This window comes from Conger conger, chromosome 17 (assembly GCF_963514075.1).
Source record: "Conger conger chromosome 17, fConCon1.1, whole genome shotgun sequence".
Taxonomy (NCBI): Eukaryota; Metazoa; Chordata; class Actinopteri; order Anguilliformes; family Congridae; genus Conger; species Conger conger.
Genome location: NC_083776.1, coordinates 7,750,004 through 7,773,808, shown reverse-complemented (window position 1 = coordinate 7,773,808; position 23,805 = coordinate 7,750,004). Strand labels below are relative to the sequence as shown.

General features: G+C 49.2%; 2 protein-coding genes across 2 annotated transcripts in view; both read left to right on the top strand.

Moving 5' to 3' along the window:
- LOC133116757 (unconventional myosin-X-like) overlaps positions 1–11,935 on the top strand; it is a 77,053-nt gene extending 65,118 nt beyond the window's left edge. Inside the window, exons 29-41 of the mRNA XM_061226675.1 lie at positions 407–500; positions 589–644; positions 1,173–1,315; positions 1,743–1,937; positions 2,051–2,208; positions 3,824–3,947; positions 4,743–5,040; positions 5,913–6,120; positions 6,907–7,043; positions 7,370–7,493; positions 7,940–8,434; positions 9,467–9,658; positions 9,928–11,935. Coding sequence (XP_061082659.1) covers positions 407–500; positions 589–644; positions 1,173–1,315; positions 1,743–1,937; positions 2,051–2,208; positions 3,824–3,947; positions 4,743–5,040; positions 5,913–6,120; positions 6,907–7,043; positions 7,370–7,493; positions 7,940–8,434; positions 9,467–9,658; positions 9,928–10,032 — 2,329 coding nt within the window. The 3' untranslated portion in view covers positions 10,033–11,935. The remainder of the gene's footprint in view (positions 1–406; positions 501–588; positions 645–1,172; positions 1,316–1,742; positions 1,938–2,050; positions 2,209–3,823; positions 3,948–4,742; positions 5,041–5,912; positions 6,121–6,906; positions 7,044–7,369; positions 7,494–7,939; positions 8,435–9,466; positions 9,659–9,927) is intronic.
- A 1,106-nt stretch (positions 11,936–13,041) lies between these two features.
- pttg1ipb (PTTG1 interacting protein b) lies at positions 13,042–23,580 on the top strand. Its single transcript, XM_061226670.1, has 7 exons — positions 13,042–13,422; positions 16,482–16,534; positions 18,173–18,281; positions 18,980–19,082; positions 20,304–20,369; positions 21,781–21,827; positions 22,173–23,580. The coding sequence occupies exons 1-7, from the start codon at positions 13,332–13,334 to the stop codon at positions 22,214–22,216; spliced, it is 513 nt and encodes a 170-aa protein (XP_061082654.1). The 5' UTR covers positions 13,042–13,331; the 3' UTR covers positions 22,217–23,580.
- Positions 23,581–23,805: the final 225 nt, after the last annotated feature.

Sequence of the window (23,805 nt, the reverse complement as noted above, 5' to 3'; positions counted from 1 at the left end):
CCCCTGGTGGAAGATTATGGTACTGCACACACTGAAGCGGTGCTGTGCTGGAATGTGTATGTTTGTCCTGGTGTTACGCTCCTGTTTATGCTCTTGTCCTTGGGGTTTATGCTCCTGTTTATGCTCCTGTCCTGTGTGTTTACACTCCTGTTTACGCTCCTGTGCTGTGTGTTTACGCTCCTGTTTACGCTCCTGTCCTGTGTGTTTACGCTCCTGTTTATGCTCCTGTCCTGTGTGTTTACGCTCCTGTTTACGCTCCTGTCCTATGTGTTTACGCTCCTGTTTACGCTCCTGTCCTGTGTGTTTACGCTCCTGTTTACGCTCCTGTCCTGTGTGTTTACGGTCCTGTCCTGTGTGTTTACGCTCCTGTTTACGCTCCTGTCCTGGTGTTTACTCTCCTGTGCAGCGGCTGGTTCAGTGTACTGAGTCGGGTCCATAGTGCCACCCCAGAGCAGCTGCTGGAGATGCAGCACGAACAGGCCAACCCCAAAAACGCTGTGGTCAGTGTCCCCCCATCTTCACACCGTGCTACAGTGAGAACAGCCCTGCCTGTGAAACATGCCTCATCTCCTCCTTATTGCCTTCCAGGGAACACTGGACGTTGGGCTGATCGACTCAGTCTGCGCCTCGGATAATCCTGACAGGTAAGACCTGCCCTTTAGTGTCGCCAGAAATGTTGGACTATCCTTATTGTCTCACCGAGCAGAGTAGCAACTGCCCCAGGGGCCTTAGCCCTGTTCTGTCTCTCTTCATCCCGCCTGCAGCTGTCCCCTCCCGGGGCATTTCTCCCGGGGTATCCTAGCAAAAGGGAACATGTTCTATCTAAACCCTGGTTACATAAATTACATAAAAAGGCGTGTCTGTTTGGCCCGTTACCGTGACGACCGCGTCACACGTGTCATGTGGGGGGTGACATGGCTCAGGCAGTAAGAGCAGTCGGAGGGTTGCCGGTTCGATCCCCGCCCGGGCTGTGTCGAAGTGTCCCTGAGCAAGACACCTAACCCCCAAATGCTCCTGACGAGCTGGTCGGGGCCTTGCATGGCAGCCAATCGCCGTCAGTGTGTGAGTGTGTGTATGAATGGGTGAATGGAGAAGCATCAGTTGTACAGCACTTTGGATAAAGGCGCTATATAAACGCCTGCCATTTTACCATGTGACCCGCGCACCCGCAGGCCCAACTCCTTCGTGATCATCACGGCCAATCGGGTGATCCACTGCAACACGGACCTGCCCGAGGAGATGCACCACTGGATCAGCCTCCTGCAGAAGCCCCGGGGCGAGGCCCGGGTGGACGGCCAGGAGTTCCTGGTCAGAGGTGGGCGGAGCCGCGGAGATTCTGGGCGGTGGCGCCGACTTTTAGCTTATCCTCGGGCGACGGGCGATTTCTTTCATCGTTGTGCCCGTCGACGAGACATAAATTGTAAATAATTATGAATAAATTGTATTGTATCGTGCAGCACCAAACCGGCTTCGCTCTTCCTCCGAATCCCTTGCTGTGATAGGCTCTCCTGCCGAATGCCTTGCTGTGATAGGCTCTCATGCCGAATGCCTTGCTGTGATAGGCTCTCATGCCGAATGCCTTGCTGTGATAGGCTCTCATGCTGAATGCCTTGCTGTGATAGGCTCTCATGCCGAATGCCTTGCTGTGATAGGCTCTCATGCTGAATGCCTGGCTGTGATAGGCCCTCATGCCGAATGCCTTGCTGTGATAGGCTCTAATGCCAAATCCCTCGCTCTGATAGGCTGGCTGCACAAGGAGATGACCGGCGGGGGGAAGGGTGCCTCCCTGAAACTGAAGAAGCGCTGGTTTGTCCTGAACAATAACTCCCTGGACTACTACAAGTCCTCCGAGCGCACCGCCTCCAAGCTGGGCACCCTGGTGCTGAACAGCCTCTGCTCCCTGGTCCAGCCCGACGAGAAGGTCTTCAAAGAGACGGGTGGGTTTCCCCCGTAGCCACGGTGACCCAGAGCAGGGTAACCACGGTGACCGAGGGCAGGGCCGGGTGACCCCACCATGTTTCTGAGTGTCTGTGTCTGTATTTCATCTCAGGTTACTGGAACATCATCGTTCACGGGCGGAAGCACTCGTACCGCCTCTACACCAAGATGCTGAACGAGGCCATGAGGTGGGCGTCCGCCATACAGGGCGTCATCGACAACAAGGTTCCCATAGAAACGCCCACCCAGCAGCTGATCCGGGACATTAAGGTAGGCACCCCCCCCCTCCCATCCAGTGGGTGCAGCCCCCGTACTGAACAGTGTCTCTCCCCCTTACTGAACAGTGTCTCGCCCCCGTACTGAACAGTGTCTCTCCCCCGTACTGAACAGTGTCTCGCCCCCGTACTGAACAGTGTCTCTCCCCCGTACTGAACAGTGTCTCGCCCCCTTACTGAACAGTGTCTCTCCCCCGTACTGAACAGTGTCTCTCCCCCGTACTGAACAGTGTCTCGCTCCTGTACTGAACAGTGTCTCTCCCCCGTACTGAACAGTGTCTCGCCCCCTTACTGAACAGTGTCTCTCCCCCTTACTGAACAGTGTCTCGCCCCCATACTGAACAGTGTCTCACCCTCTGTACTGAACAGTGTCTCGCCCCAATACTGAACAGTGTCTCTCCCCCTTACTGAACAGTGTCTCGCCCCAATACTGAACAGTGTCTCTCCCACGTACTGAACAGTGTCTCGCCCCAATACTGAACAGTGTCTCTCCCCCTTACTGAACAGTGTCTCGCCCCAATACTGAACAGTGTCTCTCCCACGTACTGAACAGTGTCTCGCCCCCGTACTGAACAGTGTCTCGCCCCCGTACTGAACAGTGTCTCGCCCCCGTAGGGCGGGTTCCCCCCCCGGAAGCGTGTGGCTCTGCAGACGCTGTTTTTGGGCAGAGACGCTCCCTGTAGTTGAGAGGTACAGCAGGCCCCCCCGCCCTGCTCTGTGTGGCCTGTCAAAGTGAACCTCTCAATCTGGTTTTTTTTGCGTGAAGACTTGCGTCTCTTTCCTTTGTTTCAAGCAGACCTGGGTCATTTACGTAATTATTTTGGATTCAAATACTATTCAAATATGTGCTTGATTGATCTTGCCTGGTGCAGTTGAGCCAACCAGGAGAAACAGAAGGTTCCAATACATCAGACAAGCTCAGTAAAGTGTAGAAAAGTATTAGACCCAGGGCTGGTTTCAAGATTCCCTATCTGTGTGCGTTTTCATTGGCTGCAGCAGTGTGCTGTAGTTTCGGTAATGATTCCTTTTTTAGAGCCCCTGTTGAATATCAATGGTATTGTTATCTAAATACTATGACGTAATGAAGTGTGGCAAATTATTGTTATTATGTATATATGTCTATATTTACCTCGGAGACACAAGTAGTGTGTAATTTGTGTAGCTTTCAGGATTCCATCCTGAATCACCTGGACAACACGCTGCTGCTTTGCGTATGCACAGTGTGTGGTTCCTACACTCACAGATAACGGTGTTCCGGCTGTGTGCTCTGGTTCCGGCACTCAGATAACGGTGTTCCCGCTGTGTGCTCTGGTCTCTCACTGTTTCCGCTCTGCCCTTGCCTGATGAGTCTTTATCCTCCACGCTCTCGTGCGCAGGAACAGGGTGTGAACCAGGGCTCTGTATCATGAAGCAGGATTGCCGAGTTAGCCGGATAACTGAAACCCACAACAGCTCTTTTCACTTCAGTCCGTGTTCCAGATTTGGGAGGATTCCAGGTGTTCCGTGCACTTGGTAATCCTGCTCTGTGATTGGGCCCCTGAGCAGGCGAGGGATTCTGACCCCTGACCCCTGACCCCTGACCCCTGACCCCTGACCTGTGCTCCCTGCAGGAGAACAGCCTGAACCCGGAGGCCGTGGAGCAGACCTACCGCAGGAACCCCATCCTCAGATACACCCAGCACCCCCTGCACTCCCCGCTCCTGCCCCTGCCCTACGGGGAGGTCACCGTCAGCCGTGAGTTACCCCCCTCTCCTACTGCCCCCACCATGAGTTACCCCGGCCTACTGCCCCGGCCTGCAATGCTGCAGCTGCAGGGGAATACTCTCTCACTCTATCTTCCCTTTCTCTTCCTCTTCCGCTCTCTCCCTCTTCCTCTCTCTCTCTCTCTGAGAGTTTCTGTCAGTTTCGCTTCCAGTTGTCTTTGTTGCCGCAACAGAAGCATAAATAAAAGGCGCTGTGAAGTGAAAGTTCGTGTTTTGTGCCACGGTGGCGCGGGGCTGGAGCGTGGGGCTTCGATGCGGGCAGCAGTGTGAGGCTGGCCGGCGCACTGGGCGCTCTGGGGGGGAGGGGGCAGGGAGGGGGGACTCTGCGGGGGCTGTAGGATCCCTGCGTGCAGGAGAGAGAGCCCTGACTGCCCTCGCCTCAGAGGCACGGACCCGGGGCTCTGAGACGGTGCCGCTGAGAGGGCGTGTCGCTCTGGAGATCACGGGATCTGTTCGCTGACACGGACGGTTGGAACAGCTGTGCTACAATTAGCGACTAAATCGGGAGAAAAATGGGGAAAATCTGAAACAAATTTCCAAAAAACAAAGGCTATGTTTTAGTCGTGCTCTCTTTGTCTTTGAGTGGAATTGTTGTAACTCTGAGTGGCCAGTGTCCAGTGCTGTGGAGTACATATGGTCCCGATTGGTTAAATGAGTTGAATTAAGACATTTTACTTTGTGCATAGTAAACCTGTATACACTATAGTAGTAAAATCTCTCTCTCTCTCCCTCCCTCCCCCTCTCTCTCCCTCCCTCCCTCTCTCAGTCCATAAGGAGAAGGGCTATGCCAGTCTTCAGGACGAGGCGGTGCGGATGTTTAACTCCCTGCAGGAGATGGAGACGGTGTCGGACCCGGTGCCCATCATCCAGGGCATTCTGCAGACGTGTCAGGACCTGCGGGCGCTGCGGGACGAGGTCTACTGCCAGCTCATCAAACAGACCAATCACGTGCCCCAGCCCAGCAGCCCGGCCAATGGCGCGCACTGGCACCTCCTGGCCTGCATGAGCTGCACCTTCCTGCCCAGCCGGGGCATCCTGCGCTACCTCCGCTTCCACCTGAAGAGGTATCTCCCATCAAGCACCGCTCTCCTGTCATATCTCCCATCATGCACCGCTCTCCCGTCATATCTCCCATCATGCACCGCTCTCCCGTCATATCTCCCATCATGCACCGCTCTCCCGTCATATCTCCCATCATGCACCGCTCTCCCGTCATATCTCCCATCATGCACCGCTCTCCCGTCATATCTCCCATCATGCACCACTCTCCCATCATATCTCCCATCATGCACCACTCTCCCATCATATCTCCCATCATGCACCGCTCTCCTGTCATATCTCCCATCATGCACCGCTCTCCCGTCATATCTCCCATCATGCACCGCTCTCCCATCATATCTCCCATCATGCACCGCTCTCCCGTCATATCTCCCATCATGCACCGCTCCATCTGACAGCTGTGTTAAGCACCCACACGCGTGTGTCTCGTGTTTTTGAGCTTTTCGTATCATATTTCAAATCATTCTGGAGTGATTCTGGTGGAAGTTACAATTCTGCAAGCTGTGTGTAAAACGATTTCCCACATGTTCTTTTTTAATTATTGGATGATGTTCATAACTGTTTGCACAGAGTGCTGACCGCAGGAGGGGGGGGGGGGGGGGTGATGGAAAAACTCACTGCTCTTAGGGACCGTTTTGTGGCCGTTTAGTAAAACCAGGAAGAAAACACTGATGCATGTGGGCCTGTAACTGTATATGCTTTGAGTTATTTGGTCACCTGACGAAGACAAACGTTACTTTGTGGTTTTAGAGACCAGGACTCATACAGTGCGGGGTTTAATCTAGTTCGTAGGCTGGACGCCCTGCTCTCATCCTTGTGTTTATCTTCTGTCCTGCACCGTTTGGGTTAATTGTCCTTCCTGCGTGTGATTGGCCAGGATCAGGGAGCAGTTTTCGGGGACAGAGATAGAGAAGTTTGCCCTCTTCATCACCGAGTCGCTGAAGAAGACCAAGTCCCGGGAGTACGTCCCCTCTCAGGAGGAGATCGCCGCCCTGCTGGCCCGGCAGGAGATGACCACCACCGTGTACTGCCACGGAGGAGGGTCCTGCAAGATCTCCATCAACTCCCACACCACTGCTGGAGAGGTGTGTGCGCCTGCCCCCTCCGAGCACTGTTCTCAAAGAAAACATTTATATTTCGGTTATCTTTCTAAATGCGTTAAAAAAGGAGTCACATTTTGTATGTTTTGATATCATATAAGGGACATGGTTGTCAGAGTTTGTTGTCCATTCAGAGCTTCTGACATCAACTGTGAATCTGTGTAATTCCGTAATATGATTTTTGTTTGGGAAATGCAGATTTCCTACCCCGTGATATGACAGCTACCCCATGATATAGCAGCTCCCCCGTGATATAACAGCTACCCCATAATATAACAGCTACCCCGTGATATAACGGATGAAACGCTGAGGAAAGCAAAGGTCACACTAGAGGGTGTGTAGCTGTGTTGCCATGGAGCCCCTTTTGTCTGGGTCACATGTCTGGGTCACATGTTTGCACATTTCTGGAAGGATAAGGCTGGTTTGTGTGCAGTGTGCAGACGCTCCCTCTCAAAGGTGCAGCTGCCTCCAGACTCCAAACCACCCGGCGACGTCTGAGCTGCTGTTCTGTTTGTGCAGCTAACCCATTCCCCACATATGTTCCCCACATATATTCCCCATCTGTTTGAAGGCTTGAGCCACACGTAAGGGTGACGTTGTCCTGACGTTCTCCTGACATTATCCTGACGTTGCCCTGACATTGCCCTGACGTTGCCCTGACGTTGCCCTGACATTGCCCTGACGTTGCCCTGACATTGCCCTGACGTTGCCCTGACGTTGCCCTGACGTTACCCTGACGTTGCCCTGACGTTGCCCTGCCGCTGTGCCCAGGTGGTAGAGAAGCTGATCCGGGGCCTGGCGATGGAGGACAGCAGGAACATGTTCGCCCTGTTTGAGCACCGCGGCTCCACCGCCCGGGCCGTGGAGAGCCGCGTCATCGTGGCCGACGTCCTGGCCAAGTTCGAGAGGTGGGCGGGGCTCTGGGGGGGTTCAGGCCTGGGTGTTTGCCCAGTTCCACGCTTCAGCGTCTCTGTGACTGGGTCTCGGTAAAAAGCACATATAAAGTCGAAGGTCGTAGTATCTTACCAACTCAGGCCTTCTGATTCTCTGTCCTTTACCAGTGTGTTCACAGGAATGCCAGTACACTGTCGCCATGTCAGATATATTATAGAAAGCTTTGGCTTTAATCATCAAATGTTTTAGGTTCTAGTGTCATTTAAGAATCTCCTTTAGTAGGACATGGAGGTGCGCGTATGCAGACATGTTTTCTGACTTCCTGTGGCTCGTATAACAGGCTGGCGGGCAGCGAGGATGAGGAGGAGGAAGGACAGTGGCGGTTGTATTTCAAACTCTACTGCTTCCTGGACGTGGAGAGTGTTCCGAAGGAAGGGGTGGAGTTCGCCTTCATGTTCGAGCAGGTGAGTCCACGCTCGGGGGCGACTGGACTCAGAACCTGAGAAGACCTGGCCTCATGTCAAACGCACATAACAACAATTTACAAATAATGATTTTGTGCGGTTATATATCACTCACCACCTGAAGACTATTAGAAAGGCTTTTAAAGTGAAAGGCTGAAGTGAAATAGCTTTGAAAACGTGGGTTTCAATGTACAGCAATAAGAGTGAGAACTGTGAAGCAGGTCCTTACATGTTGGACGTGCTCGAGCTGCCCAACCCTGCTCCTGGAGATCTACAGCTAGAGCAGGGCTGCCCAACCCTGCTCGTGGAGATCTTACTCAGTGTTGTGTAGGGGTTGTAGAGGATATCTCAGTGTTGTGTAGAGGATATCTCAGTGCTCTGTAGGGGTGGTAGCGGATATCTCAGTGTTGTGTAGGGGTGGTAGCATTTACGTTTCTCCTCCGCAGGCCCACGAGAGCCTGATCAGCGGGCACTTCCCGGCGCCGGAGGAGACCCTGCAGCACCTGGCGGCGCTGCGGCTGCAGTACCTGCAGGGGGACGCCGTGCGCGGGAGCTGGAGCCTGGAGCAGCTGTACCCGCTGGGCCGGCTGCGCGCCCGCATCCTGCAGTCCACCAAGGCGGGCGGGGCGGTGGGCGCGGCCGGGGCGGGGCCGGGGGCGGGGGCGGGGCCGGCCGGCGGCCACGCCCTGGAGCGCCGCAGGACCAGCTTCCTGGACGGCACGCTGCGGCGCAGCTTCCGGACCGGCTCGCTGCGGAAGCAGCGCGTGGAGGAGGAGCAGATGCTGGAGATGTGGGTGAGGGAGGAGACGTCGGCCACGCGCGCCAGCGTGCTGGAGAAGTGGGGCCGTCTGCAGGGCCTGCCGCAGCTCCAGGCCATGCTCAAGTACATGTGCGTCGTCAAGGAGTGGCCCGGCTACGGCTCCACCCTCTTCGACGCGGAGGTGAGGCCCGCACGCGCGCAAATTCGGGGTCGACCGTTCCGTTATAGGGCCGCCCTTTCAGCTTTTGGGAAACGGGCCCTCTTGAGGAGCGGCAGGCAGGAGAGGGCATGTTCTGTCATACGCAAATTAATCCAAATGTATCCAATTGGAATCAGAAAAGGGTTCAATCGTTTGCATGTGAGTTTGCGTTCTAACAACCATAAACGGAGATCCACATGTACATTTGCATTACATTACATTACATTACACTGGGGTGTTGTTCCCTTGTTGTGGGTTCACTTCTGGCTTTTGTGCAATTGCCTTTCCTGTTTCCATTGCGAAGCATCTTTGTGTCTCTGTAAAAAGCACAAAACAAATACGACGTAACTGAATTGAATAAAAAGACAGCAAACTGGAGTTCCGGTAGGTTCTGGTTGTGCGTGCTGTTTCAGAGAGCACGAAGAATTCCCAGCATCTCTGTCATCCTGATTTGCATTCCTCCGGGAAATGGAGTCACGCATTTGGATCACAGTTGTATGTCCTCATTTGTAAATGTTGGTGTAAAATGACAAGCCCAGGCAGCGTGGGCTCTGCAGGGTCGCAGGGTCTGTTTTTGTTTTGGCCTTAATATCAGCATCCAGACCTGGGTTTTTATAGTATTTTATTTTATTTGTTTTGGATTCAAATACTTCTCCGTGCTCCATTGATCTTCTCCGGTGCGTTTGAGCCAAATGGGAGGAGCAGATGGGCGGTTTACACTTTTCGAATCATTTTATTTGTTCCCGTACACCAGGCAAGATTAGTCGAATGCAGAAAAGTATTTGAACCCAACCCAGGTCTGGCGGCATTCCAATTCAGACACAAGAAACCAGGTGAGGTGAATTAACTGTGTAATCTATCGCTTCAACTGATCAACTCAGTGCAGAGTCACACAGAAACCAGCACACCCTGTGGCCTGCCAAGACGAGGGATGAAGATGAGTGGACTAGGCAGCTGCTGAGAGATCTAACCAATCTGTAATGAATGTAATGGATGTAATGGATTTCCCTGCAGTGTAAGGAAGGCGGTTTTCCCCATGACCTGTGGCTGGGCGTGAGTGCGGAGAGCGTGTCCGTGTACAAGCGAGGAGAGCCCCGGCCCCTGGAGACCTTCCCCTACGAACACATCGTCTTCTTTGGAGCTCCGCAGGCCAGGACCTTCAAGATCACCGTGGACGAGAGAGAGCTGTTCTTTGAAACACCACAGGTACAGCCCCACAACCGTACCACAGCCCCACACACCTGCCCAAACACACCTTCATCCTGCTGATCCAGTCTGCTGATATCAAACTGAAACAGACTGTTCAGTTTCACTGTATTTTAATGTGAATATCCAGCATGGCATAGTGCAGGATCATCAACTCTGGCCCTCAAATCCACATGAAGTTAGGTTGGATAACTCGGTCCGTGTGTATTTGACTATGAATGTTATCGTGACACAAAATGGAGGCTGAGACGGATGTTTTGTCTCTGCAGGTTGGCGAGATCACCAAGATCATGAAGGCCTACATCAACATGATCGTGAAGAAGAGATGCAGCGTGAGATCGGAGTCCAGCTGTGGCAGCTCCTGGATCAGATGATGGCCACGGGCCAATCAGGACGCAGTTCCCTCCGAGCAGGAGGGCGGGGCCCGTCAGGACAGGAAGGAGTTCTGCTCAGGAGAGCAGCTGGTTGGACAAAGTTAAGGTGTCAATCAGATCACATCACAGTTTAGCTGAATCCATATCTGATTAGAGGGCATTGGCTTATCTGTAATCCTTTATGTAACCAGGAGAGGTGCATTGAGAATGTGTTCTCGCTCAAGGATGCCCTGGAAGAAATGCCAGAGAGAACAGTCGCAGGTTGGACGAGAGAGAGGGAGAGAGGGAGAACAGGGGTAAAGCCCCTGGAGCAGTTTTTTGGGGTGAGGGCCCAACGGCAGGGTTCTTTTTTGTTTAGGGCCCCGACTTCATCTCTCCAGATTCAGGTCAGCATCTCTATATGCCGACCGGGGCCTCAAACCAGTGATTCCATAGCTGCCACTCGAACACCAGAACACTCAGCTACCCTGCCACCAGTCCTGTTGGTGGAAATTACTGATGGATGTCAAACTTCAGCCAGAGAACACTTCAGCTGTGTCTCTCAGCAACTACAACCAGACAACAACTCCCGAGTTTAACACCGTAACTCCTGCATCACAGCCTCCCTCAACCGGATTCTCCCACAACCTCGACTAAATTCACATTTTACTGCCAGTTTGTAATCCAGATTGAACACCCCCCACCGGTTCTCATGTGGTCGGTCATACTCCAGGCCCTTTGTTTCGGTATGCACGGTGACGCGTCAGAATGACTACTGAGAGGTTTTCACGCCCAATCTCTCCCAATTCACCTGAACTGCCAAACCCATAACAAAATGGCTGCCTGATTTAACTTGTTATGCTAACGCGATACCAAAAGCCCCTCTCCCCAGGCGATCCTTGATGTTATCATGTGTTTATAGTGACATGGGTGTGTCCCACATGCAGGGGCGCCGTCTGAATTCAGGTTCTAAACGTCAAGCTCTCACATCAACTGTCTCAGCTTCTGATGGACTTGTTTGTGTTTTTTTACGTAATTTACACGTCTGTCGTTATGATAATCCAAATATAATTTAATAATCCTTTTTTTTCTACAGCATACACAATATTCAATACAACGCCAATCCTACTTTTATATTCTGCATATTTAGCCTGTATAGATGAACAAGCTATTTTATTCAGTGTACTATTCCAATAGTATTTCAAAGACACAGAATGCAAGAATTGAAAAGGTCAAAAAAGAAAATGAAACTGACAACGGTCAGTTTGTATGTCTGTCCCAAGAAGACTCATTCAGGTTTAGGTCCTCTGGGTGTGGCGGGAGATATAGACCGTTTCCATCCCTGAGTCTTGATGCCTTAAACAGTCTCGCTGCGTCTGACCCCGCCGTGGCAGTCCTCTGTATCCCTGACTCACTGGAGTACAGCCCAGTGCTAACATGCTAGCGTACAGACTGTTCTATGGCCCAGTGCTAACATACAGACCGTTCTATGGCCCAGTGCTAACATACAGACCGTTCTGTGGCCCAGTGCTAATGTGCTAACATACAGACGGTTCACTGGAGTACGGCCCAGTGCTAACGTACAGACAGTTCTCCCCACAAATGGATGGACCTTTAAACCAACACACTTCTGTTACCACGCGTCAGTAACAGATATGGACATTTAACGCTCTTGTTCCACAGTGACCAGGCCTCTGGGCTGCTGTAGGGCCTGGTCTCCTGTGCGTGTGCGGAGTTAAGAAGGCAAAAAAAGAAGATAAGAGCTCCTTTATCTGAAGAGTACTGTGTAATTTGCTATAAAATATGCAACATTTTATGAGTGTAATGCAGGTTTTGTGACCGTGTGTGTGGAGGGTGGGGATGGAGGTGAAAGTGTGTAGCTCAGTACGTTTTCAATGAGTTTGAAAAGAAAGAGTGTTTCTGCTGGGTCTGGGGAGGGTGGGTATTTATTCTGTTTCTGTGGTAATTAAGATGCAGGGAAACAGGGGGGGGTGGGGGTGGGGGGGGGGGTCATGACACCCTGCAGGCTAAGAATGGGAAGAGTATTCACCTGAAGCTGAGGGTCAGAGGTCACACAGCAGGGCGGTGCTGTGCATCGCTCATGTCAGGTGTTGTCTGGTCACCTGGGCGCACCTGGGCACACCTGGGCACACCTGGGCCCACCTGGGCGCACCTGGGCACACCTGGGCCCACCTGGGCGCACCTGTCCGGCCCCCTCGTGACTGTTACTCTCCGGCCTCTGGCCAGCTGCAGGCAGCGCTGCCGGGGGCCAGAATGTCCTCATATCTCACTGTTATTAAAACGTGTGCTCCTTTAATAAATAGGAGAAAATTATTTTGTTTTCTTTTTTTTGTAACTGGCTTTACAAAATGCTTTAATAAATTATTGGAGTTAATCAACGGAGTCTTCTTGCTTCTTTATTTGCTGACTTGTTCCAAGGAAAATTACTCTTCACAAATTTGATATTGGGGTGATTTTTCTGAAAGTATCGAAGGATGGGTATTAGCTGATAGGGCCCAAACATGGTCACACATTTCTGGTGTCTCAGACAATTATATGAGAATATAGGAAACAAAGAGTAATGAGTTCAGCCTACTTGATATGCTGATATGTGCTTAAACCGTTGGCACTAGAGAGGGTTCCAGAGTTTACCAAGCTTGACATCGCTTCTGTTTACATGCTGAACTGCCTTAATCCTTCAGGAGGCCTCTTTTACCTCATGCCAAAAGCCCCTCTCCGTAAATGTACGGTCTTATTACACAGTGTACGGTCTTATTACAAGGTGTACAGTCTTATTACACGGTTACGGGGATATGGGTGTATTTTGTACTACTTGAGTGTCAGACACCAGGGTTGGCCACCTTGTTGCTAGTGATGGAGAAGTTTATGGTTTTTTGTTCTTTTGGAAACCTCAGCGACGTGATTGGCCCAGTTCTTATTATGAAAAAATCGAATTGTGCGTCAGTGATATAAATAAGAGCTTTGTTGGGCTGAAGGATAATGACATCGCTGAAGTAAAAACGCCTTTGCGCCAGCGTCGCCAAACCCAGCACAACTGCGCCCCGCAAGAACAAAACAGCTTGTTGCGTGTCACGTGACCTGTAATCGGCCTTTCATTGGCTGCCACCGAGTCAATAGGGAAGTGGGAAAGTTTGGCATTGATTTGTTGGGTGGAAGCTTATTTCGCGACACCTATAAGTGAATGCTAGCGCTCTTGCGTTCCGACTCTGGATTTTAGAAACCTGATAGGTTTTGTGGACCTAAAAGAAACTTCGTTAGAATACAGACAAGTTGGAAGAAAATCGCAATTGTGATACAACATGGTTCAACTGCGTAGTTTTATTCCCTATGTTCTCGTCATCGTTTTCAGCTTGACAACCGTGTTCGCCCAGACCGAAGCACCTAAACCAAGTAAGTTACAAGTTCATTCTTCCCCATAACTTGGACAAAATGTGACTCGAATAGATCATCACTGTCTCTAATACGTAGCGTTATTTTATCGATGTTTATTTTACTTAATTGGTACTAATACGTTGTGTAACGGCATTAATCACCCGGGACAGTGCGGATCAAGACAAACCTGTTCTTCGAGGTTGATAACCTCAGATAGAGTCACCTAGCTAGGTGGCTACTAGGAAATAATGCATTTGAACGTTGTAACAGAAAGTACAGTGGTTAAAATATGAATAAGCGTAACTCGATCTGTAGGTTAGGCTACATCAGTCTACAGGGCATTGTTATGTGTTTGTTTTCAATTTGACTGTACCACCTAGTTACCTCGCGAGGTTAACTGCGAAACTAACCAGCTGACGTGAAACTACCTTCAGTGATGGCAGTATTCTGTGAAGTTGGGTTGGATAACTCGTTCGGAACTTTCAGCGCCGAAGAAATAATTGTGGAAAATGGCGTCCAAAAAGTTCAAACCGATAAGTTAGGATAATGTAATATGGCTAAATTAGTTAAAGGAAATGACCCCTTCAGTCGATGGCCGGCTAATTCGTTCCGAAAGCTTGACCTGCTAAATGAGCGAGTCAGATACGTTTAACAGCAGTTCTTCGATTTACTGTCATTATTACTGTTTTTCACCAATGGGGTCATTTTAAATGAGTTTTCTTTTGTCGTAGATATTTTGACTGGTCCTTGTGATTTACAGTCTAATCTACGGCTAATCAGACCGAATACGATCACATGAGTAACTTAAACGTTGCTCAATTTGCTCTATTTGCAAAGGGCTTGTGTTTTTGCAATTTGGGTCAGTTTCTGTGTCAGACATGTATTAATACTCGGTTTTATAACGGCCCATTGTTCATCGCACACAGTGAAACTAACCACAATAAATAGTGTTGCCGTCACGAAACACAGCACGCATAATTACCGATACAGTGCATACTTTTACTGTGCAATAATGAGAAGAAGAAGAAGAAGAAGAAGAAGAAGAAGAAAGAATCAGAAAGTATTTTCATGGCTAATTGTGCGTGCTGGTTTTTGTTTCTCATTTCACCGATGGGCCTGAATAGCTTTTATTCACACTTTAATCTGACATGTTTAGGGTGCGCGCAACGTCCAGCCCCCTTTTGCCATTAATGCATTTCATGTGAAAGATTATGTTCTCAGACTAACAGGCAGGTTTTGGATTGAGGAGTTCTTGGCAGAGGAATGAGGAGATGTGGGTTACTTGTTGATTCCCTTTCAGGCATAGGCACCAGCCTGTTTGGGCATGTAGCGCATATAATATATTATGTTGTTTACGTGATATACACGCTGTCGTTCAGAACATTTTGTGTGGCTGAGGCGTCCCCGTTGCTGGTTTTTATATTGTAAAAACCATATAATCTATATTGTAAAAACCATATACGCAGTTTCCTGAAGACCTGATGTGACTGAGTGTGATCATGAAAGAGTCTGATCTCAGAACGTCAGAACTGGGTTTCTCTTCCGCTACTGGTTAACGTGTGCAGTAGTGTCTGTCTGGAGTCGTTCTGTCGAGAAACGGCGCGTGCCTGCGTTCCACGAGGGTATTAAAGAATGACCGTTTTATAGGCATGGTCAGTGTCATTACTTTGTCGAGTAGTCTTAATTCGATCTGCCCACATAGCAGTTCGACTTGGTTGGATTTTTTAAAGCTGGTAGATGCAGGTTCAAATCTTGCACGTCTTCAGTAGCTCACGGTTATGTAAAGGTATTATATGTAAAATATTTAAGCAATGCAGGATGCATATTACACCTTGGCTCAGGTGGTAAGAGCAGTCATCTGGCAGTCGGAGGGTTGCCGGTTCGATCCCGCCCTGGGTGTGTCGAAGTGTCCCCGAGCAAGACGCCTAACCCCCAATTTCTCCTGAGTGTGAGTGTGAGTGTGAGTGTGAGTGTGGTATCATTTGTACAGTGCTTTGATAAAGGTGCCAACCATTTACTTGAAGAATTCCTCAGAATGATGGTCGTCCTTCTGAAGTGTCGCCGTCAACTAATGTTAATACAAAATAGATGAACCCTCAGTTTAAACCAGGTCTCAAATGATAACCGTTGAACGGAGGCATATTTGAGTTTTTATTTCACCGAACGATGTTAACATCGGGTTGCGTCTAGCGTTGTATTCCAAGGTTGTGTTGGTGTGTTCTTACGCTTGAACTGGAGTAGACTCTCTGATCACAGGAACTCAGACTTTGAGTTCATCAGGGGGTGCGGGAGGGACTGAAGGGGCTCCCTGGACCGACGTAGGCTGTGTATAGATTTGGGGAAATATTTAAAAATACAAGAGCTTAAACCATCCCCTGGATGCCTTTGTAGTGGTCCGAGGATCAGAGGTTGGGGGGGAGGAAAAATGAATAAATAAATAAATAAATAAATAAATAAATAAATAAATAAAAGCTAATGTCAACAAAGGTTTGAGTGACACATTTACTGCTGGGCTGAAACACCCAGCCGGCTGTTATAGGTAAACCAAGGTAAACCATAGTTATAGATAAACAATCAGAAAACACTGTACAACAGCCGGTGAAGGCTGGATGGCTGCAGTGGGCGGGTTCCATTTCACAAACCCAAAGGTCAGATGATTTATCCCAATAATTGTGAGGTGGAAAATGTGAGTGTGCATGCGTGCGTGCACATGAGGGAATTCCTGTCACACGTGACTGATTGTTCTGTACTGTGAATGTCATTCACATTTTTGATGAACACTAACTGCATGTTGCTCATACCAAAGCACCTTTGGCAGAACACGGAAGAAGGGTAAAGTATTTTCTGAAAGGTAGAGGACAAGTTAGTTAGTGGGTATCGTTACTTCTACATTCAGTAGGAGTATCCCGGTGCTGTTAAACGGGTGGTTTGGCTGTTCTCCTGCTGAACCACTGATAGTGGTGTTACTGGTGGTCACATGGTTTATCTTTGATATGGATGCAGGCACACAGCCCTAGAAGGTGTTGTTGAGCTGTTTAACCCCTAACATGTCTGCCCCCATCTCCTGTTTCTTTCAGACTGCGAATCGAAGAGCAACACCAGCTGTGAGCAGTGCCTGAAGGATGTGTCTGTGAGTGACGTCGCCTCTGCTTCTAGAGCTTTCACAGCGTCAGTGAAGCTGGGTTATTGAGCTGGTCATTCACAGCGTCAGTGAAGCTGGGTTATTATTGAGCAGTCATTCACAGCGTCAGTGAAGTTGGGTTATTATTGAGCTGTCATTCACAGCGTCAGTGAAGTTGGGTTATTATTGAGCTGTCATTCACAGCGTCAGTGAAGCTGGGTCATTATTGAGCTGTCATTCACAGCGTCAGTGAAGTTGGGTTATTATTGAGCTGTCATTCACAGCATCAGTGAAGCTGGGTTATTGAGCTGTCATTCACAGCGTTAGTGAAGCTGGGTTATTGAGCTGTCATTCACAGCATCAGTGAAGCTGGGTTATTGAGCTGTCATTCACAGCGTTAGTGAAGCTGGGTTATTGAGCTGGTCATTCACAGCGTCAGTGAAGCTGGGTTATTGGGGTGGTCCGTGATGAGGATATACACTCTGAAGACGCATAACGTGTCATTCTTCAAACCTCTATCTAGTTAAGGAGGACACATTTTGTGTTAAACAGAAGTAGTGAGAGGCACTGATGTGTTGTGATTGATAAGGGGGAGTATAGCAGTGCGGGTCGTCACTGTGCTGTGTGGGAACGGCTGAAGCCTCAGGCCGCCCGCTAGCGACGCGCGCTGTAGCATTCCGCTGCGGCCAGCCCACGTCATGTGACCACGTCGTGGCCTGGTTTGTGGACGGGGGAACAATGAGGGGGAAATCTCGGGTGACGTTGGGAGGGTTTTTATCGGGTAGAGCTCAGGGGCCCTGCCTCACCTGACTTACAGGTTTGTGCAGTTGTGACGGAGCAAGACCTCTTCACTGTCCCTGTCCCTCTCCACACAGCGCTCCCACAGACCCACAGCTCTCCCACGGAGACAGTGTGGGCCCGTCCACTCCACTCCTAATGCAGCAGCGTCCATTACTACATTAATTCAGCTGACGCTTTCATGCAAAGCCACTTACAGTTGATTAGACTGGAACAATGTGTGCATAAGGGCCTTGCTCAAGGGCCCAACAGATGCACTGACCTTATTGTAGCCACACTGGGGCTTGCATGACAAACCTTCCAGGTCCCTGTGAAACAACTTAGTCACTAGGCTGCAGACTGCCCCCACTGGATGGCTAATGTTCCAGTGGAGCTGACTGTTGTTCTAAGGGCTAATGTTCCAGTGTAGCTGACTGTGGTTCTAAGGCAGGGGTCGGCAACCCTGGTCCTGGAGAGCCGCAGGGTGTGCTGGCTTTCGTCTCCACCTTAAAATAAGCAACCGATTCAGTCCCAAGAAACCAGGTGAGGTGAGTTAACTGTGTAATAAATGGCTTTCATTGATCAATTAATGCCAAGTAACAACGAAAGCCAGCACACCCTGCGGCTCTCCAGGACCAGGGTTGCCGACCCCTGTTCTAAGGGCTAATGTTCTAGTGGAGCTGACTGCGGTTCTAAGGGCTAATGTTCCAGTGGAGCTGACTGTGGTTCTAAGGGCTAATGTTCCAGTGGAGCTGACTGTGGTTCTAAGGGCTAATGTTCCAGTGGAGCTGACTGTGGTTCTAAGGGCTAATGTTCCAGTGGAGCTGACTGTGGTTCTTGTCTGGTGTTTGTCTCACCTTTTCGTTACAGTGTCTGTGGTGCGGGTCAACCCAGAAATGCATGAACTACCCTGTGAAGACCATCCTACCCCCCCACAGAGTCTGCCCGCTGGCTGAGGCGAGGTGGGGGCTGTGCTGGGGTAAGAGCGGGCCTGGGGGGGTGCAGCTGGAAGCTCTCTGGTTACTCCACAGGTCCACTTGCATATCTGTAGGCCAACCTGCTTCCTTTGTGTCTGAGGCCTTATGGGACGGATCCTGTTCACCTCCAATACCCATGTGACCAGGGGACACATAGAGCGATGAAGACGGCTCGCTGTGTTTTTACCGAAAAACAGGAAACTGGGCCAGAACTCTGCTGCCACATCAACACTTATGGCGATATTTTTAGTTTTTGTTTAGAATGTGGCAGCCTGCATCCTGTGTTGCTAGGCAGCCTATGACAAAGTGGTGGTTTGTTGCCAGGGGTAACTTGTCTCTGTGGAATATTAAGTAAATTAAGTGTACTCTAATGAAGCAAAGAAGATTTTATATACGTCAATGTTTATACATATACATTCTATATGTATATCGATGTCAGTATGTACATACACACAAACTGATATAAAATGATCTTTACCTGATTGTTTTTGGATTATTAGTATTATTCATCATAAGGGACAAAAAATATGAATAGTTGAAGCCAAGTGATTGAAGGTATTCTCTCTCTCTCTCTTTCTGTGTGTGTGTGTGTGTGTGTGTGTGTGTGTGTGTGTGTGTGTGTGTGTGTGTGTGTGTGTGTGTGTGTGTGTGTGTGTGTGTGTGTGTGTGTGTGTGTGTGTGTGTGTGTGTGATGTCACAGTGAACTTCCAGGCTTTAATCATTGCGATGTCCGTGATCGCCGGGATCATCATCATCGCCATCCTGATCTGCTGCTTCTGCTGCTGCAAGTGTGAGAACGTCGGGTGAGTGTTCCTCAGAGCCGCAAGCGAACGTCCCGGGTTCTGGTTCTGTTCAAAGGGTGGGAAGAGTGGAGGTGAAGGGAGTTCAGGTGAACTCTGGGAAGAGTGGAGGTGAAGGGAGTTCAGGTGAACTCTGGGAAGTGGAGCCCCTCAGGGGTCCCGGTTTACATTACTGGTGTCAGTAAAGATACAAGTATCATAATGGCCATTTAGCAGATATTTCTAGCCAAAGCTTATTTTAGCATGCTGCGACCGGTTCAGGGAACGACACAGGCCATATGTGGAAAAAAGTTCAACACTAGAATTGGTATGTGATGTGACATGGATTAAACGCTGGATTACGCTGGATTGAAAGTCCATTCTGGCTCAGTTAGGCGTGTACTTGGTGGGCAGGACCTGATGAGATCATGAATGCGCTGTGGGTGAGAAATCACCCGCGTCTACAGACTCTTGAGGTCGAGCTTAAGGCGTTTAACAGCCTGCTGTCATCAACATTCTTCTGCTCTTAAATTGCCTTATACGTCAACATCCATTCAGCTATAAAAATGCGGCACGCAGTCCGTATACAACCGCAAAACCACTCCCAGCCAGGAGGACTTTCTACGAGGGAAAGGTGTGACTGTAAAAGTCGCATGACTTAGTGGAGTTCATGTGATGCAGTTATTTTGGGTCCTCTCTGTGAATTGCCGCCTGGTTGTATCGAGCACAGGGGAATCGGACGCCTTGCTTAGCCTTTCCCAAACCGCCATTTTGGCTCTGAACCTCCAGCAGATGGATGGCTGTATGGAGTCAGTTCGTAATGACCTCAGTTGCTATGGTTTCATGGATGGATGTGACAGCCAGGGATTCACTGATTCTGTCACCCTCTAAGGCTGAAGCTGTACCTCTAACTCTCCCACAGAGGGGTAGCTCTACAGACCGCACACAAAAGCCCAGCACCCTGGGCCTAGAACACACCCTGCGATTGTGGGAAATCGATAACCAGTGTAAGTGGCGCGTAAGATGAGTTGGCTGCTGTAGAATTTCAGGGAGTCGGATGTGGTTTGAAATCCTGGAGTGAAGGTATCTGTGACAGGGCTGGGAGTAAGATCAGTGGTGCTCTCACACCTGCTGAGTATTCGGGAGTAAGATCAGTGGCACTCTCACACCTGCTGAGTATTCAGGAGTGAGATCAGCGGCTGACTCGTGTGTCTGTCCCTCCCCCGGCTCTTTAATCTGTTCCAGGTCAAAGAGGGCGGAGGCCAAGATGGACAAGCAGGCTGACAAGAGAAAGACTCGCCAGGATGAGAGGTGGGTTCACAACACCAAGGAGGCAAGCTATTCAGTAGGGCTGAAGCCCAGCCCTGTTCCTGGTTATATAGTCAGCGCCGAAATTATGGGAATGACAAACACTCGGGTGCCATGCGTTGGGATTCTTTTGCTGAGAGTAATCTCTGAACGCTAGTGCAAGTCATCTAGTAAACACCAGTGCGAGGCATCTAGTAAACGCCAGTGCGAGGCATCTAGTAAACGCCAGTGCGAGGCATCTAGTAAACGCCAGTGCGAGGCATCTAGTAAACGCCAGTGCGAGGCATCTAGTAAACGCCAGTGCGAGGCATCTAGTAAACACCAGTGCGAGGCATCTAGTAAACGCCAGTGCGAGGCATCTAGTAAACGCCAGTGCGAGGCATCTAGTAAACACTAGTGCGAGTGGTGTGCTGAAATTCAGTCCATGCTCGTGTATAACAGAGAGATGTTCTGATTGGCTGGGTGGAGACCAATGATCTTGCCCCTCTCAGGGAGCCCATTCAGCAAGGCTGTGTGACGACACAGACACACACACACACACTACAGGAAATACTCCTGTCATCTACAGACACACACACTACAGCAAACGGTCCTGTCAGTATAAACATTATATAGTATCAAACTGGTGATGATACTCCTGAGAACCTGTGACTCTGAGGAAAAATCTACGCTCTTGTAAATAATCCTGCATTACCATGAAAGGTTATTTTCTGAATTCCTTATTTGTCTTGAACGATGCCCTTCTCCTCTGCAGCATTGCTTACATGTCATTAATTATCTTTCCACAAACTGATGTTTACTGTAGCCAAGGGCACAACAGGAGTGTCGTATCCAGAATTAAAATCTGCTACTTTGATCGAGCAAAAGAAGTGGATCCAAGGCACTCTTCCAATGAAGTAAAAAACAGCTTTATTAATAAAAGGCTAGTTCATAGTTGAACACTAAAAAAATACCAACATGTTTCGGCCAAACAGTGGCCTTCATCAGGGCAGACATGAAAAGAGAGAAAAACAGCAGTAGTATATATACACCTGAGGGTGTCATTACGGTGATTACTTTGATGTTGGAAAAATATGAGCAGCACAACAACCCAACGCTGCTAGAAAAGGGTTAGGGTTAGGGTTTGGGTTACCCAGTGACGGGGCCTGAAGGTCTTTACCGGAGATGAGCTCTGTCCGTATGACGCACCGTGACACAGCTAATCCAGGGCAGCATCGGCGCATAGTTCCGCTAGCTGCGATAAGGCGTGCGCAGAGTTCTGCGGAAGACAAAGGGGAGACGCGGAGCGAGAACCCGTCTAAACCGGTTCTGTGCGCCGATGCTGGTCTAAGATTAGAGCTCTGGCCTGGGGGTGGGGGAGGGGGTGGGGCTCCTGCTGCCAAAACACTCATGCCTTTCCTCTGGGCCTCTGCAGGAAAAGTGAGATGAAGATGAGACACGACGAGATCAGGAAGAAATACGGTAAGATTGGCGCTCTCTTCCTTAAAACATTCCGTCGTCCTCCTGTGGAAGTGAGCCATGACCGGCACTGCAGCGTGCCGTGCCTCTCCTGTGACGTCGCGTAAATCTTCCCGGAATGTGTTACCTGTGGCCGGGCTATTGTTTTGTGCCCTATTCGCCAGAGTAAAATATCCAGGTGTCATTGTACTGTGAAGGGGAAAGGGGAAGCCTGCTGCTCCCTCTTGTGGTCGGAGGAAGGAGGTGCATTCGGCATCGAATGTTTGCCAAATCTGCATTGGGAGTTGTACACAGAAATTTGTTGTCACCATCAGCATGTATTTATTTCTTTGTTTGCTTCTCTTCTAGGGCTGTCGGGCACAAACCCTTACTCCAAATTTGAGAACAATTAAACGCGTCTTCCTCAGATTCTGAACCTGCCTTTACACTGCCTGCCTCCGACACTCCACTGACGTCAGTCTCTCCACTGTAGCGCACACATCAGTGAAACAGCCCTTCTGAGGCATTTAAACACTGTACACCCCATTCTGCTGTTGTGCATTTTATTTCCCCATAAACTGACCGATGAAATGTTTTAAAGGACTGGGATGACTGGTAGCAAGATGAACGGTCGAATGTGAAGACCTGCTTCTCCTCTCTAAACCTGTGTTTACAAATGATTAATGCAGTCACTATTATTTTCGTAGACCAAACGCATTCCTCACTCTAAGCCACACCCCTGTCTTCACATTGTTGTTACAACACGGTTTATTTTGTCCATTTGATCATAGTTGTTACTAAAATTTGTTACTGGCTTTTGACCGCAAATGTTCAATTCATGTTGGGCAAATTCACTTCAACAAATAATACTGTAATTATAATTTAACATTACCATAATGTTGCCCTCACAGAAAGCAGCAGTGCCCTCTTGTGTGTAAGTGTAATATGACCATACTGTGTGTACATGGGGAAATCTTTGATCTCTCTGCTTTAAAGTGAAACTCATGGGTAAATTCCTGGGTACTGCTGAATTTTAAGATTTACTTGAGCCTTTTCACTCCTTGTAACTTAACTATTACAATGTATGAGTTTAATATTGTATATTCTGAGCTGGGCGGTATGGGAGAAGTCCTGGCCTTGTTTTAGGAATGCTGTGTGCGGTAGAGGTCATGTGATGGGATGTTTTTGGGTATTTGGCCGCCCCCCCCCCCCTTCCAAGTTGATATGTAAAACGACAACAGAAGAAACTGAGTGCTACATCACCGGCCCATTGTCCCTGAGGCCGGGCATGTCCCTTTGTGCATGTGTATGTACATGTGTGTTTCTGCATGCATGTTTGTATGTATGTATGTACACGTGTTTTGTGCATATGTGTGTACCTGAGTGAAGAGCCTGACCATTGCTAGACTCCAAAAAAAGAAGAGAAGAAATAATATGATAGAAACCAAATCATCAGATATGAAATCCTGTGAAATACTCGTTCACCTGGTATGTTTTGTCTGAATTTGTTCTGTTGGATGGGATTCAGTCATGTGGTCTGCCAATCCCTGCCATAGCATTCTGCCTTAGTTTATGAGTGTGATTCCTCCTTCATCAAAAGGGGCAGGTGTTATTAAAGTTACCTGTCCCGTAGTAGATTAACATGTATTTTTGTACAGCAAGATTGCAGGTTTTCCTGTTAGAGTGATTTAGGTGCCTGAAATGAAATCATAAATGTCAAATATTTCCAGTTTGGGGAAAAATAACATTATTATTAAAACAAAAATTAACTCTGAAAGTGTTGGATTGTTTCTTTAACCTGAAAACCCACCATGTGCTCAGTGTTTCAAATTATTATTATTTTATATTTTAAACGGCACTGTTAGTTTTATCACCTACTTAACACAGTCACGTCACTGTCTCTGGGACTTCTTTCACAACGTGTGTAGCCAGGCACCACCATCCAAAAAATAAATGTGCATCACAAACGCAATCACACGCAGCACTCTAAGGCCGTATCCGA